General features: G+C 46.4%; 1 protein-coding gene across 3 annotated transcripts in view; it reads right to left on the minus strand.

Moving 5' to 3' along the window:
• Nucleotides 1-24,599, minus strand: part of Frmpd2 (FERM and PDZ domain containing 2) — a 115,221-nt gene that overhangs the window by 83,964 nt on the left and 6,658 nt on the right. For all 3 annotated transcript variants that reach the window (XM_040747717.1, XM_040747716.1, XM_021231548.2), the window contains exons 2-3: nt 2,510-2,635; nt 892-1,049 (exon numbers count right to left, since the gene is read on the minus strand). In XM_040747717.1, the coding sequence (XP_040603651.1) occupies nt 892-1,049; nt 2,510-2,635 (284 nt within the window). The remainder of the gene's footprint in view (nt 1-891; nt 1,050-2,509; nt 2,636-24,599) is intronic.

Here is a 24,599-nt window from a genome sequence, read left to right on the forward strand (position 1 = left end):
CTCTCTCTCTCTCTCTCTCTCTCTCCTCCCTCCCTCTCTCTCCCTCTCTCTCCCTCTCGCTCTACCTCTCTCTCCCTCTCTCTCCCTCTCTCTCTCCCTCTTTCTCTCTCTCTCTCTCTCTCACTCCCTACCTTTCCCCTCCCCTCCCCTTCCCCCCTCCCTCCCTCTCATCTCTTGTGAGTGCCATCTTTTCTGGTGTCCACTCTTCACTGGCATCTATTTCGTTTCTACTTCCTGGATGGCATCGACAGTACATGCCCAAGCACCTCAGCAGCTAAAGCTGCCTGAGGACAAGCGCCTGAGGAGGGCTGGCTGGGGCATTCGGAAGACTCTTGCTTCACGCTGCCAGTGGCCACACTGTGGAGACCACGTGCCCACAGCGTTCCCCAACACTTCCCTGCATATTTCTCTACGTGTGTGGTGTGTATGTATGCATATGGGGGTGGGGCACATGCCCATGCACACACATGTGGAGGCCAGAGATTGACAGCTGGGTGCCTTCCTTTTGAATCCACTTTATTCTTTGAGATCTCTTAGGGATCTGGAGCTTGCCCATTGACTAAACTAGCTGCATAGCTAGGCCCTGGAACCCTCTCTTTATCTTCCTGCCAGCACTTTAACCACTGAGCTATCTCCCCAGCCCCCAACACTGCTTCTCATGCTAGTAAAGCTTGATGCACAAAGTTCTATTTGTCTCGCTTGACTGACTGAGAAACTTGGATTCAGTGAGGTTGAACTGCTTTGTCCAAGAGCTGGTAAATTTCTGGCAAGGAAAGCCCTCAAAGAACATGCTCTGAGTTTCAGAATTGGGGCTGGGCAAGGAGTTTGGGGTGTCTCCCCCAGGAAAGGCTCCCCCCCCCCGTACTGGCTGCAGGATGCCACACATCCTACCTGTGATGCTTCAGGCTGCTCAGCCTCATTTGGTCCCTGGAGCAGTTCTGGAGCCTTGAATGGTGCAGCCTCTATGTGAGAAATGTGGTCTTGAAAAGAAAGACTTCCAGATGCAGAAAGCAGAAGTGACCATGGACACACCACGTAGTCTGAGGAATCTGGAAAAGAGGCAATGATGAGGTCTAAGAACAGGGCCATTGTGCCAGACAGCAACTGTTCTAGGACTGATTCTGACCAAGGCCTATATGGGCACAGAGCAGAATAAATTCCACCCAGCCCATAGAAACATGTATTACAAAGGGTAGTTGTAACTGTGGCCAAGAATTTAGCACCTGTACCTGAATCTATTGAGGACCTGAGAATTTTAAAGTAAAAGGTCAAAATAGGTCACGACCAGCTGGAAATTGATGCAGACCTGAGTTCATCGAAGCTGGGCCAGGGCCTAAGGCACAGCTCTCTATAAAAGTTTGTCAGATCCCGCAGGGCAGGAGAGAGGAGTGAGAGCTCGGGAGGAAGCTAAGGCACACATGCGCGGTCTCCCTCCATTGGCTGACGTGGGGACTCGGTACCCAGGGGAACCCATGTGCTATCACATGCCCTTACCCGTGCACTGCAGCCGCTAAGTCAAAGGCTTCTGAGTCAGCGCTCAGGTGTAGGCTCTCTGTGTTTACCTCACCTGCCAACTGAACACGGCACAGTTCCAAGTCACCCAGGCTCCTTTAAGTGTCTCTGCTGTCAGCACTATGAACGTTCTCAGAACAGGCACTGCAGAGAGCTCTCAGGAAGCAGGGGCTCTCCTACCGTGTCTGGGAGCCAATGGTATGAATATAGAATAACCAGGCAGGGGCATCTCTACCCTGGACTCAGCCGCAGGATAGGAAAGACCTCGGATACCTCAAGGGCTAGCCTCACCCTGTGACTACTTTGTCATGGGCCTGTCCACGAAGATGCTGCAGGCTCCAGTCTTCCTGCCCACGCACCAGCAGCCTGTTCACCTGAGTGTGCCCACATTCCAGAGGTCACTCTAGCTTCCAGGCCCTCTGAGTCATCGCCTGACCATTGCCTCTGCTCCACCTGGGCCATGACCGTAGACTATCTCTGACCAGGTCATCTGGGGACCTTCATCATCATGAGCTACAAGGCACAGCTCCTCCATCAGGATGAAACCCAACCCAAAGAAGATTTGTCCTTGGCTCTAGGGGTCCAGGTGGCATTTGCTTACATCGCTGTTGCCTCCACATCACCGTTTAGTGACTCTCATGTTAACCTCCCTTATTTAGACCACAGTGTAGGCTCCGCCTTCTGATGGGACAGAATAGCACAGCATCTAACCGACTGAGTGTGGGGACAGCCCAGGCGCTGGGAAGAGGCCTATGCTGCTGCAGCTGGTCTCTGTGTAAGGACCATGCAAGCCCAGCAGAAGCACACACAGCCTTGGTTGCATGGCACACGCCTTGGAGACAGGCCACCCCTCAGCAGCCGCCTGATGGGGACCATTTGCTCTCCTGTTCTAAAAGCTGGAGGTTGATCACATATTGAAAAGCAGCCAGCAGGAATTTTGTTTAAGAAGCTTTCCTTTCAATTTCCTAGGACCCGGTTGCCCCAAATACTCTCTTACCATTACGGAGGTCTTCCAGGAGCCTCTCAGCAGCCAGTGACAAGAGGGACCAGATTTCTTCTTCAGACAGAGCTTCACCCCTGACCTGCAGGGCACTGGCAAGTGTCACAGAAGCTGCACTCATGCCTGTGGAGACAGTTCCACCATGCCTGGGCCTGAACCCCCCAGCGCTCACCCCGCTCTTATTGCCTGCACCTGGCCAGGCAGGTCGGCAGCTTCTCGGTGAATGAGCAAATAAGTGATCAGTCAGCTATCAGAAGAACGGCTGAAGAAATGGGGGAAAGACCAGGACCATGCAGCAAGCTCCCGCCTCCAGGAGAGCTCACTACACAAGTGAGCACTAGGTCTCTGTCTGCGAAACCAGACTGACAACCATTTTAGTCTGGACACACGAGTGTGCCTTTAGTTGTTAGCTGTCACTCAACGCTGGCTGCAGTGCCAGGGAAGGCCCTTCTGTCAGCTCTTGCTGGAAGAACAAGTAAGAATTCCTCCCCTCCCCCCTCCTCCCCTCCCCCCCAAGACAACAAGAGCCCGAATTTCAAAGCAAGGACACACAGGGAAGCTGGAGAAGATGCTCCTGCCAGGGAGGTGGCTCTCTTTCCTTCCAGAAGGTTCCTCTGAACCAAAGCAGACATTTCAAGCAGCCCCCACCACACACACAGAGAGAGAGAGAGAGAGAGACAGAGAGAGAGACAGACAGAGAGAGAGAGAGAGAGAGACAGAGAGAGAGAGAGAGAGAGAGAGACAGAGAGAGAGAGACAGAGAGAGAGAGAGAGAGAGAGAGAGAGAGAGAGAGAGAGAGAGAGAGAGAGGCCCTTCCTCACTAATCTGCAAAGCCCTACTGGAGCAGCTGGAAAGCCCAGGCTGCAGCTTTTCCTAATCTGTTTATGGCTGCAGAGCTTTTTCCAGTCAGAGCCTGGAAGGCACAGGGATGGGCAGGGAACCCCAGGCACCCGCAGCAACCTGGTGCTAAGCAAAGCTGTCTGCTCCCTGGCAGCTCAGCATCCTGGAGAATGGAGGCAGACTCCTGGAGAATGGGAGAATGGAGGCAGACTCCTGGCTCTTCCACCTGGACCTGGAGGGAGCTGTGGAAGCTACCAAAGTCACCTGACCTGTGAGTTGTGGTCTGAGGGCAACTGGGGTCTCCAATCACAGACAAGAAAGCAGTCCCAGCAGCCAGATGAATATCTGAGGTGCTAGGTGTTCTGGTTATACCCAGTGGACCATTACACGCTGTCTGTGCTCACCAGAATCACACCATACCCATATTTATAGAATTATGTGTACCAGTTAAAATTTTCCAGAGATGGATTAGGACTCAACCCAGGCCCTCTCCTTCCTTTCTTTTCTTTCCGTCTCCACTCTGTTACTTTCACTTTTTGTCTTTTATCCTGCCTTTTCTCCTCTTAAAAGCTGTTACAGAACCATGGACTAAATATTCCCATTTAGCCATGTGCTTCTAACACTGTAATCATGGTGAAGGCCTTTTATCAAAGAAACGGGAGAAATACTTTGATTCTCAGACAGAAAGCCTCAAAACCCCAGAGGGGAGCCAAGGCTGGAAAGAAAAAGGCTGCAATGTGAGCCTGCTATGCAGGTTGCAGCTGGTTGAGACTGTCACTTCAGTCCAGCTGTTCTGGGGAGAAAGGATGAAGGCCTTTCCAACAAATGGCCATGTATCCTTCATAGGAACCCTGAGCAAGGGCCCAAATCTCACACCTTTACAAAAATTACTTCACAGTGGGTCATGGATTTAATAGCGTACACAAAACTATACACTTTCGGGAAAGCCAAGGAGAAAGGGCAGGGACTAAGATTGAGCAAAATGTTTGGGAACTTGGTGCCAAGACCATAAACTGTAAAAGAATATTTAAGTGATAAGTAGGACATCATTGACCTTGATTTTCTTACTCTGAGAAAAATCCCATGAAAAGCATAAAAAGCAAATTATACTAAGAAAAATATTTTAAAATCACATATCAGCAAAGACACACATATTTAGGGTATCTATTTTGAAACCCTCAGAATTCATCAATAAGAAAACAGATTCAGAGAGAGTTTGGTGGTCTAAAGTTCTTGCTGCCCAGGCATGAAGACCTGAGTTTGAATCCCAGCTAGCTGTAACATGAGAGTCTACAATCACCTGTAGCATGATGGGAGGAGCAGACAAGTAAATACCAGAAGTTAAAATGCCAGTTAACCTGGTGTACAGAGGCAGCATCGTCGGCGGGGGGTGGGGGGTGGGGGTTGGGGGGTGATAGGCCCTGCCTCAAACCAGGTGGAAGGGGAGGACCAATGCCAAGATCATCTTCTGACCTGCTTGCACACGCCATGGTACATGTATGCCTACACTCACTCACATGAACACTTGCTCAGTGTACAAACACACACAAGAAAATAGTCTAATTAGAAAATGACACAGACATTTCCCCCAAAGATATTTACATAGATACCAAATTAAACCCATAAAAATATATTAAACATCATTAGATATTAGGGAAATGCAAATTAAAGCCACAATGACGTGATGTTGCATACGCATTGGAATTACTAAGATAAACATTTGCCACAACCTCAAAGGCTGATGAGTATGCACAGAACCCAGACCTCTCACACTGCCAGTGAGACCGTGAAGTGGACAGCAGCCTGTCAGCATCTTTAAAAAAAATTAAACGTGCAATTGCTATGCGACCCAGCAATAGCACTCCTGTACATTTAATTGAAGAGAAAGAGAAATTTATGTTCACACAAAAACCCATCTATTAGTTGGCTCAACAAGCCACCTTGAAAAAGCAGCCTGAACAGGGAAATCTGAACATTCAAATGATCACAGACACACTCATGTACCACCCTAAGTATGGGTACTCTGCTCCAGGGCTCTCACTGGGGTTGGTGGCCCCAGACACACCATGTATGTGTACATGCATACATATATATGGACCGAGACAGTCTCAAAATTTATACACTGCACCCCTGCACAAAGGCTATTGTACCACCCAAGAGGCACACTAAACTTTGTCAGAAATGTAATTACAAAATCCAAAACAGAGACGTGTGTTAAGTAACTGGGGTCCTCAACAAAGACATTATCTAAAGAAAACAAAGGAAAGGAGGGAGGGAGGAGGAAGGACTCACAGAACACCAAAGTATCTTCCCAAATCTTCCCGTCCATAAAAGCAGTGACAAATGAGCAGCTCCTTCAGACACCACAGGCTTAGGTCACAGCTGTCGCCCTTTCTAATCCCATTCTTTGGCATTGTCGTCCCTAGAAATCTCTCACAAGAATTATTTGTATTGGGGCTAGAGAGATGGTCCCGCAGTTACAAAGAACACATCATTTTTAAAAAGTAAAATCTTGAAACTAGCCTCAAGCAAATAACTGTATTAACCCAATTCAGGGTTCCTCCAGTGACAACAGATATTTTTTATGTATGTTTTGTATTTAAATTAGAAACATGCATGCTTCAAATGGCTATCCCAGCTCCCCCCTTCTCCCTCCACCAGCCCCACCCCACCCCCACCACCCCCAGCCCAAACCCACATCATTCCCCAGGGAAGGTGAGGCCCTCCTTGGGGGCATCTCCAGAGTCTGTCATTTCATCCAGGGCAGGACCTAGGCTCTTCCCCGTTTGTCCAGGCTGAGAGAGCATCCCTCCATGTGGAATGGGCTCCCAAAGTTCATTTGTATGCCATGGTGAACACTAGTTTACTACCCAAAGCCCCAGAGATTTCTGAGGCCTCCTCACTGACACTATATTCATGGAGTCTGGATCAGTCCCCTGTTGGCCTCTTAGTCATCAGTCTGGGGATTCAAGATCTCCCCCTTGTCCAGTCAGCTGTCTTTGTGGGTTTCACCAGCGCGGTCTTGACAGCCTTGCTCATCACTCCTCCAACTCTGTTACTGGGCTCCAGGGCTCAGTTCAGTGTTTAGTTGTGAGTGTCTGTCTCTGCCTCCATCAGTCACAGGATGAAGGTTCTAGGATGTCACACAAGGTACTCATCAACCTTAACATCAGGTAGGGGCTATTAATGTAGTCTCTCCACTATTGCTTAGTTTGCCAGTTGGTGTTATCCTTGTAGATCTCTGGAGATCTCACTAGTGTCAGCTCTCTCCTCAAACCTATAATGACTCCATCTATTATGGTATCTCTCATCCTGCTCTCCTCTATTCTTACCCCGACTCAGCCTTCCTGCTCCCCCATGTCTTTTTCTACCCTCCTCTTATCCCCCTCTCTTTTTCCTGGTTCCCTCTCTTCTCCCCCCATATTCCCAATCTGCTCAGGAGATCTTGCCTCTTTCCACTTCTCTGGGGTATAATGCATATCTCTTGGGAACCTCCCTGTTTCCCAGACTCACTGGCCCTGGGATTGTTGGCTGACACTCCCCTGATCCATGTCTAAAATCCATATATGAGTGAGTACATACTTTTATGGAGACATTTAAAAAATAATCAGTATCTATTATTTAGCATTGTAGCTGTCTGTGGTTGCAATAACAATTGTATAGAAAAGAAAGGAATCAAGGACCCACAGAGAAGCTGGTAAGAAGACAGTAGCCAATTTGGAAGATCTTTAAGCATCTCCAAGAACCTGAGAGAGTCACTTTTATTTGTGTAACTGTGTCCAAGTTCAGGATGATGCACGTGCTCTAGAATACTTAAAAAGACCCTAAATATTTACCTCTGGTCCCCCATTGGACACTGAACAAGTAGGGAGCAGAGGCTAAGCCAGATTTGTGGGCTCCTCCGCAGGTGGATAAAGGCATGTTCTTTGCATCACTCAGACCTGTTGGGAGCACAAAGGTCCTTGTACTCAAAGATAAGCACTAAGGAAACCAGGAATGTTAAATCTCTTCAACAACATACTTGTATAACCTGTTTTCCCACTGAAGGTTGGGAACGGAAGTGGTTAATAATCTAGTGATTTGCACTGTCTGTAGGGCCAGGCCATACCAACCTCCCACCCACAGGGCTAGGGGTGGCTAATAGTCTAAGTGACCTTTGTATTACCTGTGTGGCCAGGGGCCTCCCCTGGGCTTCCACAACCAGGACTGGAGGTACTTAATCATCTAAGTGACCTTTTTGTTATCTTTGTAGCCCGGGGCTCCTCCAAGCTCCCACAATGTGGAGATGACTAATAATCCAAATGACCTCTAGGCCGTCTGTATGACTAAGGCCACCCCAGGCCCTTAAGATAAAACAGGTAGCCTATCTCTAGAGCACATCTTCATGGAAGAAGTAACAAGCACTTTGAGAAGAGTTCTGATGTAATTATGTGTGCAGGAAATTGTGCAACACCAGGAAATTTTTCTAAATTATACTGTATTTAACACACCTACAATGAACTGCATGGTGTCCAACTTTAGAGGTCTGAACCAACACCAGCCCCCGAGTCATGATGAACTGGTTGCCTCCCTCGGATCAACACTCTGATGGCCCTGGTGTTTAGACCTCTACAAAGACCCTCAGCAAAGCCCAGGGAGACATTACATCCAGGCATCTAAAGACATCCCTCACCAACCTTAAGTGACAACTAAACTGAATGGAGACCTCAGTGGCCATACATAATAGAGAATGCGGAGCTTGGAAAGAAAGTTCTGGAAAGTAATTAAAGATGTAAGCAGCAACAATGAAGAACAACTGGAGAAAAGCAGGAGGGAGGACATCTTTCCAGAAGTGCTCGTTATATTATTTAAAACGTTATTTTCAATCCACCCTGGAAAAATGTGATACACACAAAGAAACAAGAAAAGCTTCCCGTGGGGGCTGGAGAGATCGCTCAGAGGTTAAGAGCACTGGCTGCTCTTGTGGGGGACCGGAGTTCAGTGCCCAGCATCCACCTGGTGGCTCACAACTATCCAGGGGATATTTTGGACTCCACTGTCACTACATCTGGTACACAACACACACATTCAGATAACACACTCATACACATGCTCTTTTATTAAGCAGCCCATAAACACACACAAAAAAAAATAGACAAGTCATTATTCCTAAGGAGGCCCAGATAATAGACCCACTAGACAAAGACGTCTTACTTTACCACCATAAACTGTGTCTAAAGAACTGAAGGGTAGCCAGTCATGGTGGTACACACCTTCAATCCCAGCACTGGGGCAGAGGCAGGTGGGTCTGTGTGAGTTCAAAGCCAGCCTGGTCTACAGAGTGAGTTCCAGGACAGCCAGGGCTATGCAGAGAGAGACCCTGTGTCTGAGGAGGAGGAGAGGGAGAAGGGAAGAATGTGGCAGAGGCTGAGAAAGAGCAGTAAACCCTGAGGGAAGCAGGAGGAAACCCCCTCACTAAGCAGAGAACAGCCATGATGAGACAGAAACTCTAAGAGGAGGAACCAAAGAGAAAAGAGCAGTGACTAAAATGTCTCAGCAGGGGCCTGAACAGCCGATGTCATCAACAGTAGTGAACTCACAAACACAGGGATGGAGAGTATGGGCCCAGGGAAACGGAAGAAAACACAACGAAGAAAGATGAGCAATTGCTCAGTTATCTGCAGGACACCGTCTGCTTCACTAACTTCCTGGGAGCCAAAATCCCTGGGCGTGACTAAAGAGGAGCAGAGACGGCAAGGAGCAGAATCACCCTGAGAGACAGGAGAAACATCAAGCTGCATGTCTGAGAAGCTCAAGGAGGAGGAGAAGCTCAGCCAGATCCATGGCTCACCACCTTGGTTAAGAGCTGAACAACAAACTCAAGGACATTGAAAGTAGCGAAAAGGAAAGAGGGGACAGGCAGCAAATCCTCAATAAGATGCACACAGCTGATCTGGTATTTAAACCCATGCTGGTGCCAGGAGGTAACTGAGTGATGATCTCAAAGTTCAGGGAAAGAAAAGCTGTCCAGAAATCTGTACCCAACCAAGCAGTCCTTCGAAATTCAAGGAGGGGGCTGGAGAGAAGGCCTAACAGCCAAGAGCGTTTGCTGCTCTTGTAGAAGACCTACATTTGGTTCCCATCACCCCCATGACAGCTCACAGCCACCTGTAGTTGCCAGGCCCAGGAGATGTGGCTCCTCTGCTGCCTCTGTGGGCTTCTACGCACATGTGGTGCACAAAAACCCAGGCAAGCAGATGAGCATACACACAGATAAATAAGCCTGGAAAGGAATCTGCAGGGGAAGTCAAGGTGTCCCCAAGTAAACAAACAAAAAAATGTCAATTTGCTGTTGGTAGGTTTGCCGTCGAAGAACTACTCAAGGGGTCCTTCAGACTGGGATGACCAGACACTAGACGGTGATGCAGATCCACGTGAGAAATAAGAACTCCAGGAAAGGCAAAAGGTCAATTGCAACCTTGATTGAAAATGAAGGACGGCATCCAACATGAAAAGGACCCCACACAGGTGCTTGCATGTCAAATAAGCGCCTCCCTTGTTGTCAAGCTAAGAGACCCTTGAGAGCTGAAGCTGTGCTTCTTATTCTAGAAAGTGTCAGTTCCATAGCATCCACGCTGAGTACAGCCCTGCTTCCACCGCTACACCCGTCCCAAAGCCATGATGGCTCTGCAGGAAGGAATGCACACTCCGCGTTTCTGTGCGTGCGAACACTCTGCCTGGCTCCAGGGCTGCAGCGGTGTGTCCTGACCTGCTCCGAGGGCCCCTGGGAGCCAGAGGAGAGCACAGGTGCCTGGAACCATCCAGAGTCCTGTATTCCCTGGCAGCCTGCAGCCACAGTCCTCCACACCAGCTGCCTGTGGGAGACAACCGATGGACAGCAGTGACCCTTGTGGGTCTATTTCATAGACTCCACCCCGGGCCAGGCCTCAAGAGCCAACCTGAAGTCACGGTTACCTTTCTCCTCATCTGTGGTTTCAGAGCTACTTGACACTTCCTCTGGACAAGACCACACTTCCCTAGTGCTTGCCAGATGTCAAGCAGGGCTCCATGTGTCAGCTGAGCCAACTGTCTTAGCCCCGCTACTGAATGCAAATGGTGCTGTTGTCGGGCCCATTTTATAGATATGCAAACTGAGGGGCAGAGGCAGAGCAGCTTGGCCCACTGGTGTCGCGTGACTTGGGTTTGGGCTCCTGTTCCTGATCTCCAGGGCAAATGGACTTTCCCTCCACATTCTGCCAGCTGCGGGGATGGCTCAAAGCAGCAGTCTGGAGCTGGGGAACAGTCCTTAGCCTTTGACACACCATGATGCCTCTGGGCTTCTCTCCAAGTTTCTCTAAATGGCCTGGTGGGCAAGGTGCTGCTGTGTGATGGAATAAACGGGGTGCTATTAACTACTAAAAGAACACAGGGTCGCATGACATAGATCAGTCCAGTCCGTCAGGCAGTGGGGACTCTCTGGGAAAGCAAGACGCCAAGGGGGCTGCTTTGGCCGACAGGCACTCACACACACACAGCCCACACGCTCACCCTCCACAAGCCTCCCTGTATCTTGTCTCCATGGACCTCATTATCTGAGGACTTCTGGAGTCACCTCCCAACCTCAGATCGCTCTTTCAGTCCTAGGCTCCCTACACGCGTCCATACACTCCCAGTCCTGTGCATTCCCAGGCTGTTGTGCATTCAGACTGCCAGGATTCACTTTGGTCAATCCCCAGCCTCCGGCAGGCCCCATCCTGGTTTGGCTCCTACCCATGGTCTTTAGTGCTCCTCACACGGGCCATGGAGACAGAAGCTAGAACTTCATCTGTGAGGCTCTCCATCCTGGCACTGCTACCCGAGCTATCCTAGTGTATTTCAAGCTCTCTGAGTAGTTAAGTGACCGGTATAACACCCTGCCTCTCTGAGGGTTGGGGACAGGCAATGAACAGGTAAATTGAGACCATCTCATAGAATGAGAAAAGGCGGCCAGCCGAGGTACACAGCATACAGGAACAGGGAGGGAGGGGCACTTTAGCCGACTATCAGGAAAGGAATCTTGGGAGGAGGCATTTGAGCTGGGACTCAGAGGTGGGGTTGGGGGGATTCAGGCCAAGAAAGAACAAATGTCCTCAGGCTTAACAGAGTTCAAGAACGCAAAAGCCCTGCGTGGTGAGGGTGCTGAAGAGACGGAAGGCAGAGCTTGGAAGCAGAGTCACAGGGACGAGCAGGAGCAGTGTGCATTCTTGCCTGGCAGCAACAGGAAGCGTGGCCAGCTACAAGTTGCTCGCTTACGGAGCAAGTGCAGCACACTTGGAGCAAAGGCTGGCTGAAGCCTCTGTGCCCTGGCCTGCGGCTGGGTGACTAGGGGAAGTTCAGCGCCTGAACATGTGTCAGAACGACATCTCCACTCGTCTGGGCCTCACCAGTCATGCGCATGCGTAGTTTTCATCACTGACAAGGCTCATATCTACCTCTGCCCCGCTCCCCAGGAAGGACACAGGACATCCGTGTGTCCCAGACAGTTGCTGATTGATGGTCACTGGGTGCCTGCTTGTGACTGAGGGCGCCTACGGCAGCGAAATCCACATGTGTTAGTTGTCAAGCTATTGGGCAGCGTTTGCCAGGTGCTGGCTTCTGAAGAGGAAACAGTCTCTGCCAGCCCTGACTGTCTTTTGACTGGGTAATGGTCTTGAACAGTGAAACTCCGAGAGCTTCCCAGGCCCCTCTCCAGCTCCCATCAAGGAACCACAGAGGAACTCGGACCTTGGCCTATGGTTTCCCTCTGGAATGCCCTGGGAGGAAAGCTGGACCCAGGCCTCAGGGACTTTTCTTATCTCTGGGGTTCAGGGTACCGATGCTGGAAAAGTAAAGGCTTAAACAACATCCAAAGGTGGCCGTGTGGACAGTGCACATATCATCTGTCTCATGGGGTCAGGCGACCGGGCCCGGTTCCTTCCTCCATCTGTCTTCCGTTATGTCTTACTCCTGCTCTGCTTTCTCAGTTCCCACGCGGCCTCTCACATCTTCTGAAGGGTCGGCCTTCAGGATGCACTCCCGGGCCCTCTATTATTTTTCTCGTTTTTTAGTAAATTTTTTCTGTTTATTTCCTCTATTATTTTCTTATTGCTGTCATAACAAATTGCCACAAGCTCAGTGACTTAAAACAACAGAAATTCATTGCAACATAATCTCAGGTATTGGAAATCTGAAGTTTTATGGGGCTAAAATCAGGGTGAGAGCAAGGCTATGCTCCCTCCCCGCAGCTCTAAGGGGGCCTGTTCCTGGCCTCTTCCAGCTGCCGATGGCAGTCCGCATTCCTGGGTTTATGGCCACATCATTCCAGTATCTGCTCTAGAGTCACACTGTCTTCTCTTCTACCTGCCCCATCTTGTGAGCACAGCGATGAATAAGATCCACCTAGACAATCTAGAACACTCTACCATGTCAGATCCTTTCATTCAACGGCATCTAGAGTCTCGTCTACCCTATGTGGGTACAGTCACAGATTTCCAAAATGAGGGTGTGGATCTCCCTATTTTTAGTTTGTGGAAGGGTACTGCTAAGAACTTCTCAGGCCCTGCTTTCATTCTATTCTATTATCTTCTCTCTCTCTCTCTCTCTCTCTCTCTCTGTCTTTGTCCATCTCTGCTGCGACTCTCCAGACAGGGCGTTTAAGCATCAGGACAGTGAGCTGCTCCCAACGACGTGACTGCAGATACAGTGCTAATTGTCTCCATCTGTCTGCCAGGACTGAAGCGCTATATAAACATGCCATTTCAACCTTAGTGAGACGCTTCAACAATCTCATGGCCCCCAGAATAGACACCCCAGGAGGGAGGGGTGGGGGTCCCAAGGAATTGCAGCTTGCAGAATGATCTTGCCCCACTCTTTGTTCTGTGACAGCCCCCCGCCCTTTCCCTGGATTTGTGCCTTTGGAGAGTCATTGAAAACCGCACACCCACAGCCAACTCAGGATCTGAGTGCCATTTGCCACAAGACAAGCTGTATACCCCCTCCCCTAAGGAAAAGAGTCTTCTGCTCCATTTGTGCCTGTGATCAAAAGACTAAAGACACCAGGACTCTGCCCTTCCAGAGCTCTCTGTGGTGACTTCTGCATTACTACTACCAAGCACCTGACAGGAATGACTTACAGAGGGAGAGATTTTCCTTGGTTTCAAAGGCACTCTCCATCATGGCTAGGGGGACAGCTCTCCCCATGATGGCTGCAATGCTTTGAATAAGAATGGCCCCCACAGGCTCATACATTTGAATGCTTGCTCATTAAGGAGTGGTGCTACTTGAGAGGGATTAGTAGGTGTGGCCTTATTGGAATAGGCATGGCCTAGTTGAAGGAAGTGTGTCATTGGAGGTGGGATTTGGGGTTTCAGAAGCCCAAGCCAGACTGTCTTAGTTAGGGTTTCTATGGCTGTGAAGAGACACCATGACCACAGCAGCTCTTTTTTTTTTTTTGGTTTTTTGAGACAGGGTTTCTCTGTATTGTTTTGGAGCCTGTCCTGGAACTTGCTTGGTAGACCAGGCTGGCCCTGAACTCACAGAGATCCACCTGCCTCTGCCTCCCGAGTGCTGGGATTAAAGGTGTGCTCCAACATCCAGCCTGATCACGGCAGCTCTTATAAAGGAAAGCATTTCACTGGGGCTGGCTTGCAGTTCATAGGGTTAGCCCGTTACCGTCATGGTGGAAAGCATGATGCCGTGCAGACAGACATGGTGCTGGAGAAGCAGCTGGGAGTTCTACATCTGAGTTGGCAGGCAGCAGGAAGACAGACTGTCACTGGCCTGGTTTGGGCTTCTGAAATCACAAAGCTCACTCCCAGCAACATACTTCCTCCAACAAGGTCACACCTATTCCAACAAGACCACACCTTGTAATAGTGCTGTTCTCTGGTGACCAATCATTCAAATCTATGAACCTATGGGGATCATCCCTATTCAAGTCACCACACAAGCCCAGTAGCTTTCTCTCTCTTCCTGCTGCCTACATATCTGAATCTCCTAAAGGTTCCATACCCTTCCTAGACAACCCCACCAGCCAGTGAATGAGACCTCAACACAGGAGCCTCTGGGGGAACATTCCAGATTCACACCAGGTCAAGAAGGCAGTGTCTGAAATTGCACTACTACTGCTTCTCCACGTTTGTGTATCCTGTCTGCCCGCCAAGCCCCGAGCCCCACGACCTACCCACATTGTGGAGACAGCACTGTTGTGACATGACTCCGTGCAAGGACACTCTTGAACTCATACTTCCCCATCAGTTACGCCAAGACCTGTGTCACAGGTTAGACCAGACAAATAGAGTGAGCTCGGGTGAGAATGGGAGCTAGTTCTGCCCAACTTTCCTTGGTGCTCCAAAGTAGATGGCCCCCTCATTTGTTCCTTATCCAGTGGCATCCAGCCAGAGGTACAATTTAGACCCATTTGAGGTGGCATGTCTCCTATCCCCAAGGCTTTTACAGACCATCTCTTGTGTTTGCTATAGTCTCATTAACTTAAGAAAAAGTTTCCCCCCTGTGTAAATGCATCTACTCCTAAAAGAAACCATTTGTTATTATAGTAATGAGAAACTTGTATCATTAGATGTAATGAGAAGGAAATTATAACCATTTTTAATGTATTGAATCCATGACAGGTAATATGCTCCAGGGCCTCTGAGCCTGGGGACTGGTCTTTTCTTTTGAAAGGAGCAATTAGTTTGAGAAATGGGAGAAGTCTATAGTTCTAAACATACTGTCTTCCTGACATTATCTGGAAATTTTAAAGTAAAATGTCAAAAGCATAACTCAAGATTATTAATACAGCTTTTGTTCCACCTGAGAACAAACGGTCCTGCCTGCCCTTCTAGAAGAACCACTTCAGCCTTTCCAAAGCCTTATGAGACTGCTTCTATGTCCTCAGCATGAGCTGGCTGGACCCTCAGCTGTCACACTTTATGCTAATGAGTTGTGGGGAATATGGTACTCGACAGCTTTCAGAGTCTCTCAAACTTGTGCAGTTTCCATGAAAACGCTTTAAACCAAGCAAGGAAAAAAAAAGTCCCTTCTCCAGACAAAGAAAGTGAAATTTAATTGCTGTCTGATGACAAAAGTCACATGGTTATGAGAGGGAGGGATGGACCTGGGAGCTCACAATGCTAGTTAGAGCTACCCCTGTTCAAGTTGCCATCCATTTTATTTAGGTTGCATATGCATCTTGGAGTTAAGTCTCAAAGTACGATGCTCCACCAATCTAGTGATTTCTATATGAGAAGAACCATTGCTCCTGGTGTTGGCTTAAAGTTCAATTAATTCATGTCTGTTGGGACGTGGTTCTCTAAAGAGCAAGGCTGAAATTCCACCTAAGAGAGAATGTCTAGAGAAACTTAAATGCAGGAGAAAGGAGAAAAACAAGAACAATGGAGGGAGCAGAAGCCTCAGACACGAGCTGGCCCTCAGAGAAACAGAATCAACCGGCAGTGTGTGTGTGTGTGTGTGTGTGTGTGTGTGTGTGTGTGTGTGTGTGTGTGTGCTTGCATGGGTCTCTGTGTGTCTACACGTGAAACTGATTTGTTAGGAGGGACTGGGTCACACAGTTGTGAAGGTTGAGAAGTCACATGATCTGCCATCCACAAACTGGAAATCCGGTTTGGTAATCCAGCCATGTACAAAGACCTGAGAACCAAGAGCATGGATCACATAATCTCCAGCATGAAGTAGAAGGTGGGGTCTCCAGTTCAAACAGTTAAACAGAAAGAGGTTAAATTCCTCCTTCCTCTGCTCTTCTTTCTATCCAGGTCCTCAACTTTCAGGATGAGATCCATCCGTCCCAGGTAAGACCTTCTGCTTCGCAGAATCCTCTGACTCAAATGGAGACACCCTTACACACATCCCAAGTGATGTTTAATCATCAATAGCCCAGCCTGGTTGACACATAAAATTAACTGTTGCACCTATATTGTGGAACATTAGTTCAAGATGTGTTACAATCGTTTATACTGTGGACTATTTTTTAATGTTGCAAAGATGTGTTACATTCTTTTATGTTGCATTTGTTTAACTCTTTAAAGCTGTGTTACTTTGCCTGCCTAAAACACTAGATTGATCTAATAAAGAGCTGAACAGACAACCGCTAAGCAGGAGAGAGAAATGGGTGGGACTGTGGGGGAGAGGAGAAATCTAGGGAAGTGATCAAGGAGTGAGAAAAGAAGGAGGAGAGAAGGACACCAGGGTCCAGCCACACAGCCACACAGCCACACAGCCAGAGTCACAGAGTAAGGAGGAAAGAAAAATATCTAGAATAAAGCAAGGTAAAGAGTCCAGAGGCAAAATGTAGTCAAACAGTATAATTTAAGTCAGAAAAGCTGGCTAGAAGCCTCCAAAACAATACAGAGAAACTCTGTCTCGTAAAAACAAAACAAAACAAAAAAAAAAAAACAAAAAAAAAAAAAGAAAAGCTGGCTAGAAACAAGCCAGCAGAGGCTGGGAATTCCTAAGTAAGAATAATTCTCCATGTATTTATCTGGGTACTGGGTGGTGGGTCCCTAAAGAGTTAAAAAGAAAAACAAAACTACATACCTACAACTACAACTAATAGTAAACAGCATAATGTCTAGCTAAACAAATATAAATCACCACACTGAAGGCCTGTTCACCTCCTTTCATAATACCAAATGCATCGTGCAGCGTTGCTGATGAAAATGAACAAGTTATGTATAAAAACAAGAGAAAATACACAACCTAAACAGGCAAAACAAGTGATACAAGCAATGATTAGGGTGTAGAAGACATTTTCAAATCACCATACTAGAGATAAAAAAATTACTAATACATTAAGGGCTCTAGTTTAAAACATGGATATTATATCTAAGTAATGTAAGCAGAAAGGTAGAAATTCTGAAAACAAAAATAAAAAGAAATATTGCAGTCAGCAATATGGCATACAGGCAGGGTGGTACAACGTCCATAATTTCACCACTCAGGAGGCTGAGGCAGGATAAACAGGAGTTCAAGATTGACCTGAGCTTCATAGAGAGTTCTAGAAAGCTTGAGACACATAGTAAAAGGCTGTCTCAAAAACAAAGAAGCAAAAAAGAGAAAACAGTGCAGCAGCATTGTGAGAAATGAAGATCGCCTTCAGTGGGCTGACCATGTTCTGAAGAAAGAGCCAATAACGTTGAGATTGTATCAGCAGGCTTTCCTGAGCTGACACTAAAGGATAAAGGGGAAAGTTAAGTGTGGAGCAGACTATCCAAGAACTGTGTACAGCAGCAAAATCTCTATCTGTCCGCTCAGGAAGAGAGCGGTGGTAGAACAAAGACAGACATTTAATAGCTGAGCAGTTTCCAAATGGATAACAGACACCAAACACGGAACCATGAAGCACAAAGAAAATTCATTAGAACAAATAAATGGTTAATGCATGAATATATCATACAGAAAGTACTAAAAACCAAACACAAGAACATCCTGGAAAATGAGGAAAGTCACAACTTACCTACAATGGAAAAGACGAGAGTTACGCTGTAGTTCCCTTCAAAAAATGCTCAAGCAGAAAGATAGTGAATCAAAATATCTAAAGTCCTGAAATAAGACCACCCACTTACAACTTTTTATTTCCCTTATTCATAGCTGATCTGTGAAATTAACTGTTCAAAGGATAATGGCAACAAAGGATTGGGCCAGTATACATTGTGAACAAACTAAGTGAGTGACAGCTGACCATGAAGATAGAGGAAAGACTAAGATCATGAGCATTCAACTACACTTTTATTGTTTAAAGGGTGAATTCAGGTACACTGTAAACTTTTACTGCAAACGCTAGCATAACCACTTTGTAAAAAGAAACATATCTGATATAGGGGATAGAACCTTATAAATGGAGCTTTATAAAATGCTCAAGTATGATTAATGGTAGTATAAAAATGGAAGATTTAAGAAGATAAGCACAGGGGAGAGCCAAGTTATAAACACAGCCACTGTCAGTTCAAGTGTATCAATTATCACTTCAAATATAAATGGTCCGGTCATGAAGGAAAGAAACTGACAAATGATGTTAAAAGCAAAAAAAGGAAACCCTACTACACTGGCTTTAAGAAATATACTTCAAACATAAAGGAACAGAGAGAAGAGAAAGTAAGAGAAAAAACAAAAACTACATTAAAAATAAAGGAATGGAAATACATCGTACTAAACACAAATGAAAGAAAGCTGCAGTAATTATTACCATTTCAGAGCAAGGAAAGCTTGTCAAGAACGCTGCGCAATGACAGGGCTCAGTACTCCAACAAGGCACACAAATCCTTAATATGGAAGCATCTGACAGCAGAGCATCCAAGCATTTGAGACACCCTAGTCAAAATGGCCACCATCAAAAAACAAACAGCAAAAGGAACGCTCATATATTGCTGGGGAGAATATAAATTACTGCAGCCATTATGGAAACCAATACAGAGGGTCCTTTAAAGAAAAACTAAAACTAAAGCTGCCCTGTGATCCAGCTATGCCACACCTGGCTATACACCCAAAGACACCCCAGTCAGCATACCACAGTGATATGGGCACACCTGCATTTGCTACGACACTGCCCAATAGCCAAGTTTTGGCAGCAATTTAGATGCTGTCTTAGTTAGGGACTCTATTGGTGCAACAAAACACTATGGCCAAAAAGCAAGTTGGGGAAGAGAGGGTTTATTCGGCTTATGCTTCCACATCACTGTTCATCACCAAAGGAAGTCAGGACAGGAACTCAAGCAGGGCAGGAACCTGGAGACAGGAGCTGCTTACTGACTTGAACCTAGGAGCACCAGCTCAGGGATAGCACCACCCACAACGGGCTGGACCCTCCCCCTATGGATCACTAATTGAGAAAATGCGGTGCAGCTGGATCTCATGGAGGCATCCCCTCCGCTGAGGCTCCTTCCTCTCCGATGACTCTAGCTTGTGTCAAGTTGGCATCCAAAAACCAGCCAGTCCAGATGCCTAGCAAAAGGCAAATGAGTATAGAAAATGTGGTGTCGAAACACGATGGAGCTTTATTTGGCCGTAAATAAGAGTGAAAAGATTCCACTTGGAAGAAAGCGGGTGAAGCTAGATAACATGTTGTTAAGCAAAATAATCCGGATGAAAGGGGCAGTGTCATAGGACAACGAAGGAAATACGGATACGCGCATGTTTTCAGATATTGAAAAGCTAGTTTTACAAGTGACAGAGGCGAGACTGAGGCAGGGGGGGAGGGGAGAGCGAGAGTGGAAGGGTAAATATGAGCAAAGGACAGTGACACACGTGCATGAAAATGTCATAAGGAAGCCCGTTATTTTGTACGCTGAATACACACACACATACACACACACATTCACACGTGGGCGCATACACAAGGCAAAATCTGGCAGAACTGCGTTGGGAAATAAACAATGCTCTATCAGTAACTAACAGACCCAGAGGCAGAAAATCAATAAAGACGCAGTTACACTGAGGGCCTCATCCATCAGCGGGGTCCAACCGACACCCATAGACTACTTTACCCAGCAGACTATCCATTCTTTTCAGACTTGAATGGAACTTTTACCAAGACCACAACTGTATACCATAAAACACACTTGAAAAAATTTAAAGAAATCACACAAATATGTTTACAGTGGAATTAAACTGTAAATCGGTAACAGGGGCTAGAGAGATGGCTCGGCAGGCAAAGCCACTTTCTGCACGAGAAGGAGGGTGGGAATTCAGAGTCCCAGCAACATGTAAAAAGCAAGCTGGTATGGTAGTCTGCCTGCAGTTCCACCCAGACTAGCCAAATTGGTGAGCTGAGGACCTGCTTCAATATATAAGGTGGAGAGAGTGACTGAGAAAGACACTCAAAGTCAGCCTCCATCCCCCAACAAGCACACACACAAAAATGTGTCCCAACACATGCAGTAGACATAATACACACACACACACACACACACACACACACACACACACTCCTCAGATATCTAAATATTAAATCTCTCGTGGAAAAAAAAGAAATCCCAAGAGGAAATTTGTGGTGCCAGCACCACAAACTAGATCTGAGGTATCAGGAAAAGAGAGACCAGACATCCAGCTGTTTGTACTAAGAGAATGCATGCACTGCCTTTATTGCCAGGAGAGTGTGTATGTGTGTGTGTCTTCATTGCAAGTGCTAAGAGGTCTCTCTGTTGTAAGAGGGAGGAGCTTTATATACAGGTTTACAGCACAGTGGAAAAACCCCAGGTAGAAGAGATCGTTGTTTTCCTCCTGCTGAATGTTGATGTCAGAGGGTCAAGGCCAGGGCAGTAAGCCAGGACTAGAAAACAGGAAGCACTTGGACTGGAAAACAAGTTGCACTTGTAGGCTGACCAGCAACCAGCAACTCACAGAGACCCCATGGGGCTGGGGCCCAACATCTCCCCCCTTCTTTATATATAAATTAGCACCTATCTCCGGTGACTAGGATGTTAATGTCAATCTTAGTATACAAAAACAAACATTTATAAACAATATTTGGGAATGTGGGCGTCGTTCTTTCCAAGCTACTTCCTGCTGTTAAGGGGCGCTGACATACCATGGGGATCGTGACAAAAAAACAAAAACAAAAAAACAAACCCAGAACCCTGTTGAAGTTCTTGTTTTTATGGTCTGTAAGGCTGCATCATCTCAGCTGTTTTAGGTGTTGGATCACCTGGGCCACTGCTTCAGGTGGTCTTGCTTCATCAAACCATACTAGTCTGGAAGGAACCCACAGCTTTTTATGTTCTATGGAAACAAAAGCAGAAATTTCTTTCCCAAGTAACCTGTCCTTATATTTAAATTTAGAAGTCAAAGCATTTTCAAAACATGCAAGTTGGATTAATTTAGCAACATTAATAATCAATTGTCTTTTAGCAGTTTTTGTTCCTTTCTCAGCAATTAAACAATTTAAAGACACCGCAACTGTACACAGTATCCAGACTCTCTGTGTATTTTCCATTCTATATAATTTTATCTTTTCCGTTTCTTTTACTTAATACCAGTACCTCCTTTATTAATTGTTACCAATTTTAGTTTACTCACTTTTAATCCATCCTCCAACTGAGGATGATCTCTCAGGTTCCCCTTTCTTTCCTGACCTTGGTGTCAGACGAAGGCCTGGAGATTTAGTCCAATCCACCCTCCAACCTAGGGTGATCTCTCAGGTTCCCCTTTCTTTCCTGACCTTGGTGTCAGGCGAAGGCCTGGAGATTTAATCCAATCCACCCTCCAACCTAGGGTGATCTCTCAGGTTCCCCTTTCTTTCCTGACCTTGGTGTCAGGCGAGGGCCTGGAGATTTAATCCAATCCACCCTCCAACCTAGGGTGATCTCTCAGGGTCCCCTTACTTTCCTGACCTTTGTCAGGCGAAGGCCTGGAGATTTAATCCAATTAATTTTACTGTTAGAAGTTGAGGTACCTGTTTTTAATTCTTTTCTTTCTCCAGTCTCTCCTTTCCGAGTCTTCTATCTGGCCAATCTTTCCCAGTCTTTCCAAGTCTCTCTGGATCTCGGTGGAACCTCCAATTGTGGCGCCAGCACCACAAACTAGGTCCGAGGTATCAGGAAAAGAGAGACCAGACGTCCATTTATTTGTACTAAGAGAATACATGTGTTGCCTTTATTGCCAGGAGAGAGAGAGTGTGTGTGTGTGTGTCTTCATCGGAAGTGCTAAGAGGTCTCTCCCTTGTAGGAGGGAGGAGCTTTTTATACAGGTTTACAGCACAGTGGAAAAAACCCCAGGTAGAAGAGATCGTTGTTTTCCTCCTGCTGGATGTTGATGTCAGAGGATCAAGGCCAGGGCAGTAAGCCAGGACTAGAAAACAGAAAGCCCTTGGACTGGAAAACAAGTTGCACTTGTAGGCTGACCAGCAACTCACAGAGACCCCATGGGGCTGGGGCCCAACAGAAATTTTTAATTACTTATTTATACATTTTATTATGCATATGGGTTTTTTGCCTGTGTGTACTCTGTGTGTGTGTGGTGCCCACAGATATCAGAAGAAGGCATCAGATTCCCTGGGAGTGGGATTACAGGTGGTTATGAGCTGCCATGTTGACTCTGGGAATCAAACCCGGGTCCCCACCTCTCCGTCCCTAAAGCATATCTGAATTAAATGAAGATGTGTGAGATGAAATAAAAGCAGTGCTTACACAGAAAGGCATAGCATTGAATTGCAGCCTGGGAAAGAATAAAGACCCGAGTCCATACAGTGTGTTCCATGCAACACACAGCAGGAGGAGGAACAATGTAAACTTGGACAAAAGAGAACAAACAATAACATCAGTAAAACTCATCATAATCAAAACAGGGAAATATCAGAGAAACCAGAAGCTTGTAGGTTTCTATTTCTTCAAAAAGAAGTAAAATTGATGAATACATAGGCAAAAGAAGCCAAGAAAAAGACAGAAGATATAAATAACTGAATCATGAAATGAAAAAGGAGACATTACTTCTTATTCAATAATAAAGGAATAACATGAACAAGTTTCAAGGCACAATTTAATAACTCGGGTACGCAACATTCAAAAACTCTATTAATATAACTCATCACTTCCACAAGCTAAAGAAAAAATCATCTAATCATATCCAATAATACAGAAAAGGCATTTGTAAATTCCAAGCCCCATACATGATTTCTCAGCTAATCAGAAGTAAAAAGGAATTTTCTCAGCATGATAACAATAACAGCAGCAACAACAAAGAAACACACCCAACAACCCATAGTTTATCAGTTGGTGAATAGGTAAGTAAGATACACAATGTTCATACAACAAAATACCATTCAGCCACCACAAGGGATAAAATAATGCTACATGCTACAGCATGTCTGATCTTTAAAAACCTATATATGATTGCTGATTTTATTCATAACATAAACTTTATTTATAATATCAAAAATTATCAAAAACTAAAATATCCTTTGTCTGGTGAATGTATATATGTATAGTCAGATCATCAGATCATAAAATACTATTGGGATATGTGTAGCAATGTGGATGGATTGCAAGGGTATTGAGCCAAACGAAAACTGCCGGTTTCAAATGATTGTGTACTGTGTAATAAGTTAAAGTTTGTGTTAGCAAATGGGGGCTGCAGGCTGGGCCCTCTCATAACTCCCATTTAATCTGGGAATTAAATTTATTTGGATTTTTTTAGAGTGATATATCAAAATTGAAAATATAATCCTTCAAATACATCATGGATTTATCATCACCTACAGAATGTCCCTACATACCACACAAAGCAACACGAACAGGAGGGTGTCACAGGCAGGCGATGTAGATCTACCTGGAGTTCGAGGGCCCTGAAGTAAGATGAACACACACTGAAGGACAGATTCCTGCAGGAGCAGGGCCAGACAGCTCTGGCAAGTACCCCATCATAGTACCCCATCTCTCTGCAGCAACAGCTGAGGAATAAATCTCTGGTTGAGGGGACAAATGCAGGACAGAGGTTCAAGTTGGTTCTCCCCCTGTCATAAACCCCATGGAATCAAATCTTGTTTCAAACTATTCTTCCAGAACTACAGTTATCCCATTCAGCCCAACTTACCCTCCCAGAGTAGATTGTTAAACAGTAAACGTCTAGAGAACAGCAATGTGAGAGCTGAGAGTGAGAGCCACAAGAGACATTTCCCAGCGTCCCACGCTGCAAGGCTTTGCAAGAGAAGATGCTCGGTTGTCTCCTGCTCTTCACACCCACCCCAAGACAGGTCTCCTCAGCCCTGGAATTGGGAAGCTGCTTTTCCCTGTGGCATCTACACGCAGCCATATCAGGTAAGGGTTAAAGGCCAAGCTGAAAGTAACCTCTCCTTGAGCAGCTAAAGAGCCATGGGAATCCCAGTAGGAGTAAATAAGCAAGATGTTGAGATTAAAGGGAAGTCTTTCTGTGGCTGGAGAGATGGCTCAGCAGTTAAGAGCTTATACTGCTCATCACCCAGTTTCAGTTCCCAACACTCACATGGGGCAGCTAAAAGCAACTCCAGGTCCGGGAGATCCAACACCTTCTTCAAACACACACACACACACACACACACACACACACACACACACACACATTTTTTGTATGTGCTTTGGTGTTTTGCCTGCAGTTATGTCTATATGAGGTTGTCAAATCACTTGGAGCTGAATTACAGACAGCTGTGAGCTGCCATGGGGTGTTGGGAATTGAACCTGGGTCCTCTGGAAGAGCAGCCAGCGCTGTTATCCGCTGAGCCATCTGTCCAACCCTCACACATCTTTTTTTAAAAAGAGAAAGCATAAAA

The sequence above is a fragment of the Mesocricetus auratus genome, unplaced genomic scaffold, assembly GCF_017639785.1.
Source record: "Mesocricetus auratus isolate SY011 unplaced genomic scaffold, BCM_Maur_2.0 Super-Scaffold_100006, whole genome shotgun sequence".
NCBI classification, from domain to species: domain Eukaryota; kingdom Metazoa; phylum Chordata; class Mammalia; order Rodentia; family Cricetidae; genus Mesocricetus; species Mesocricetus auratus.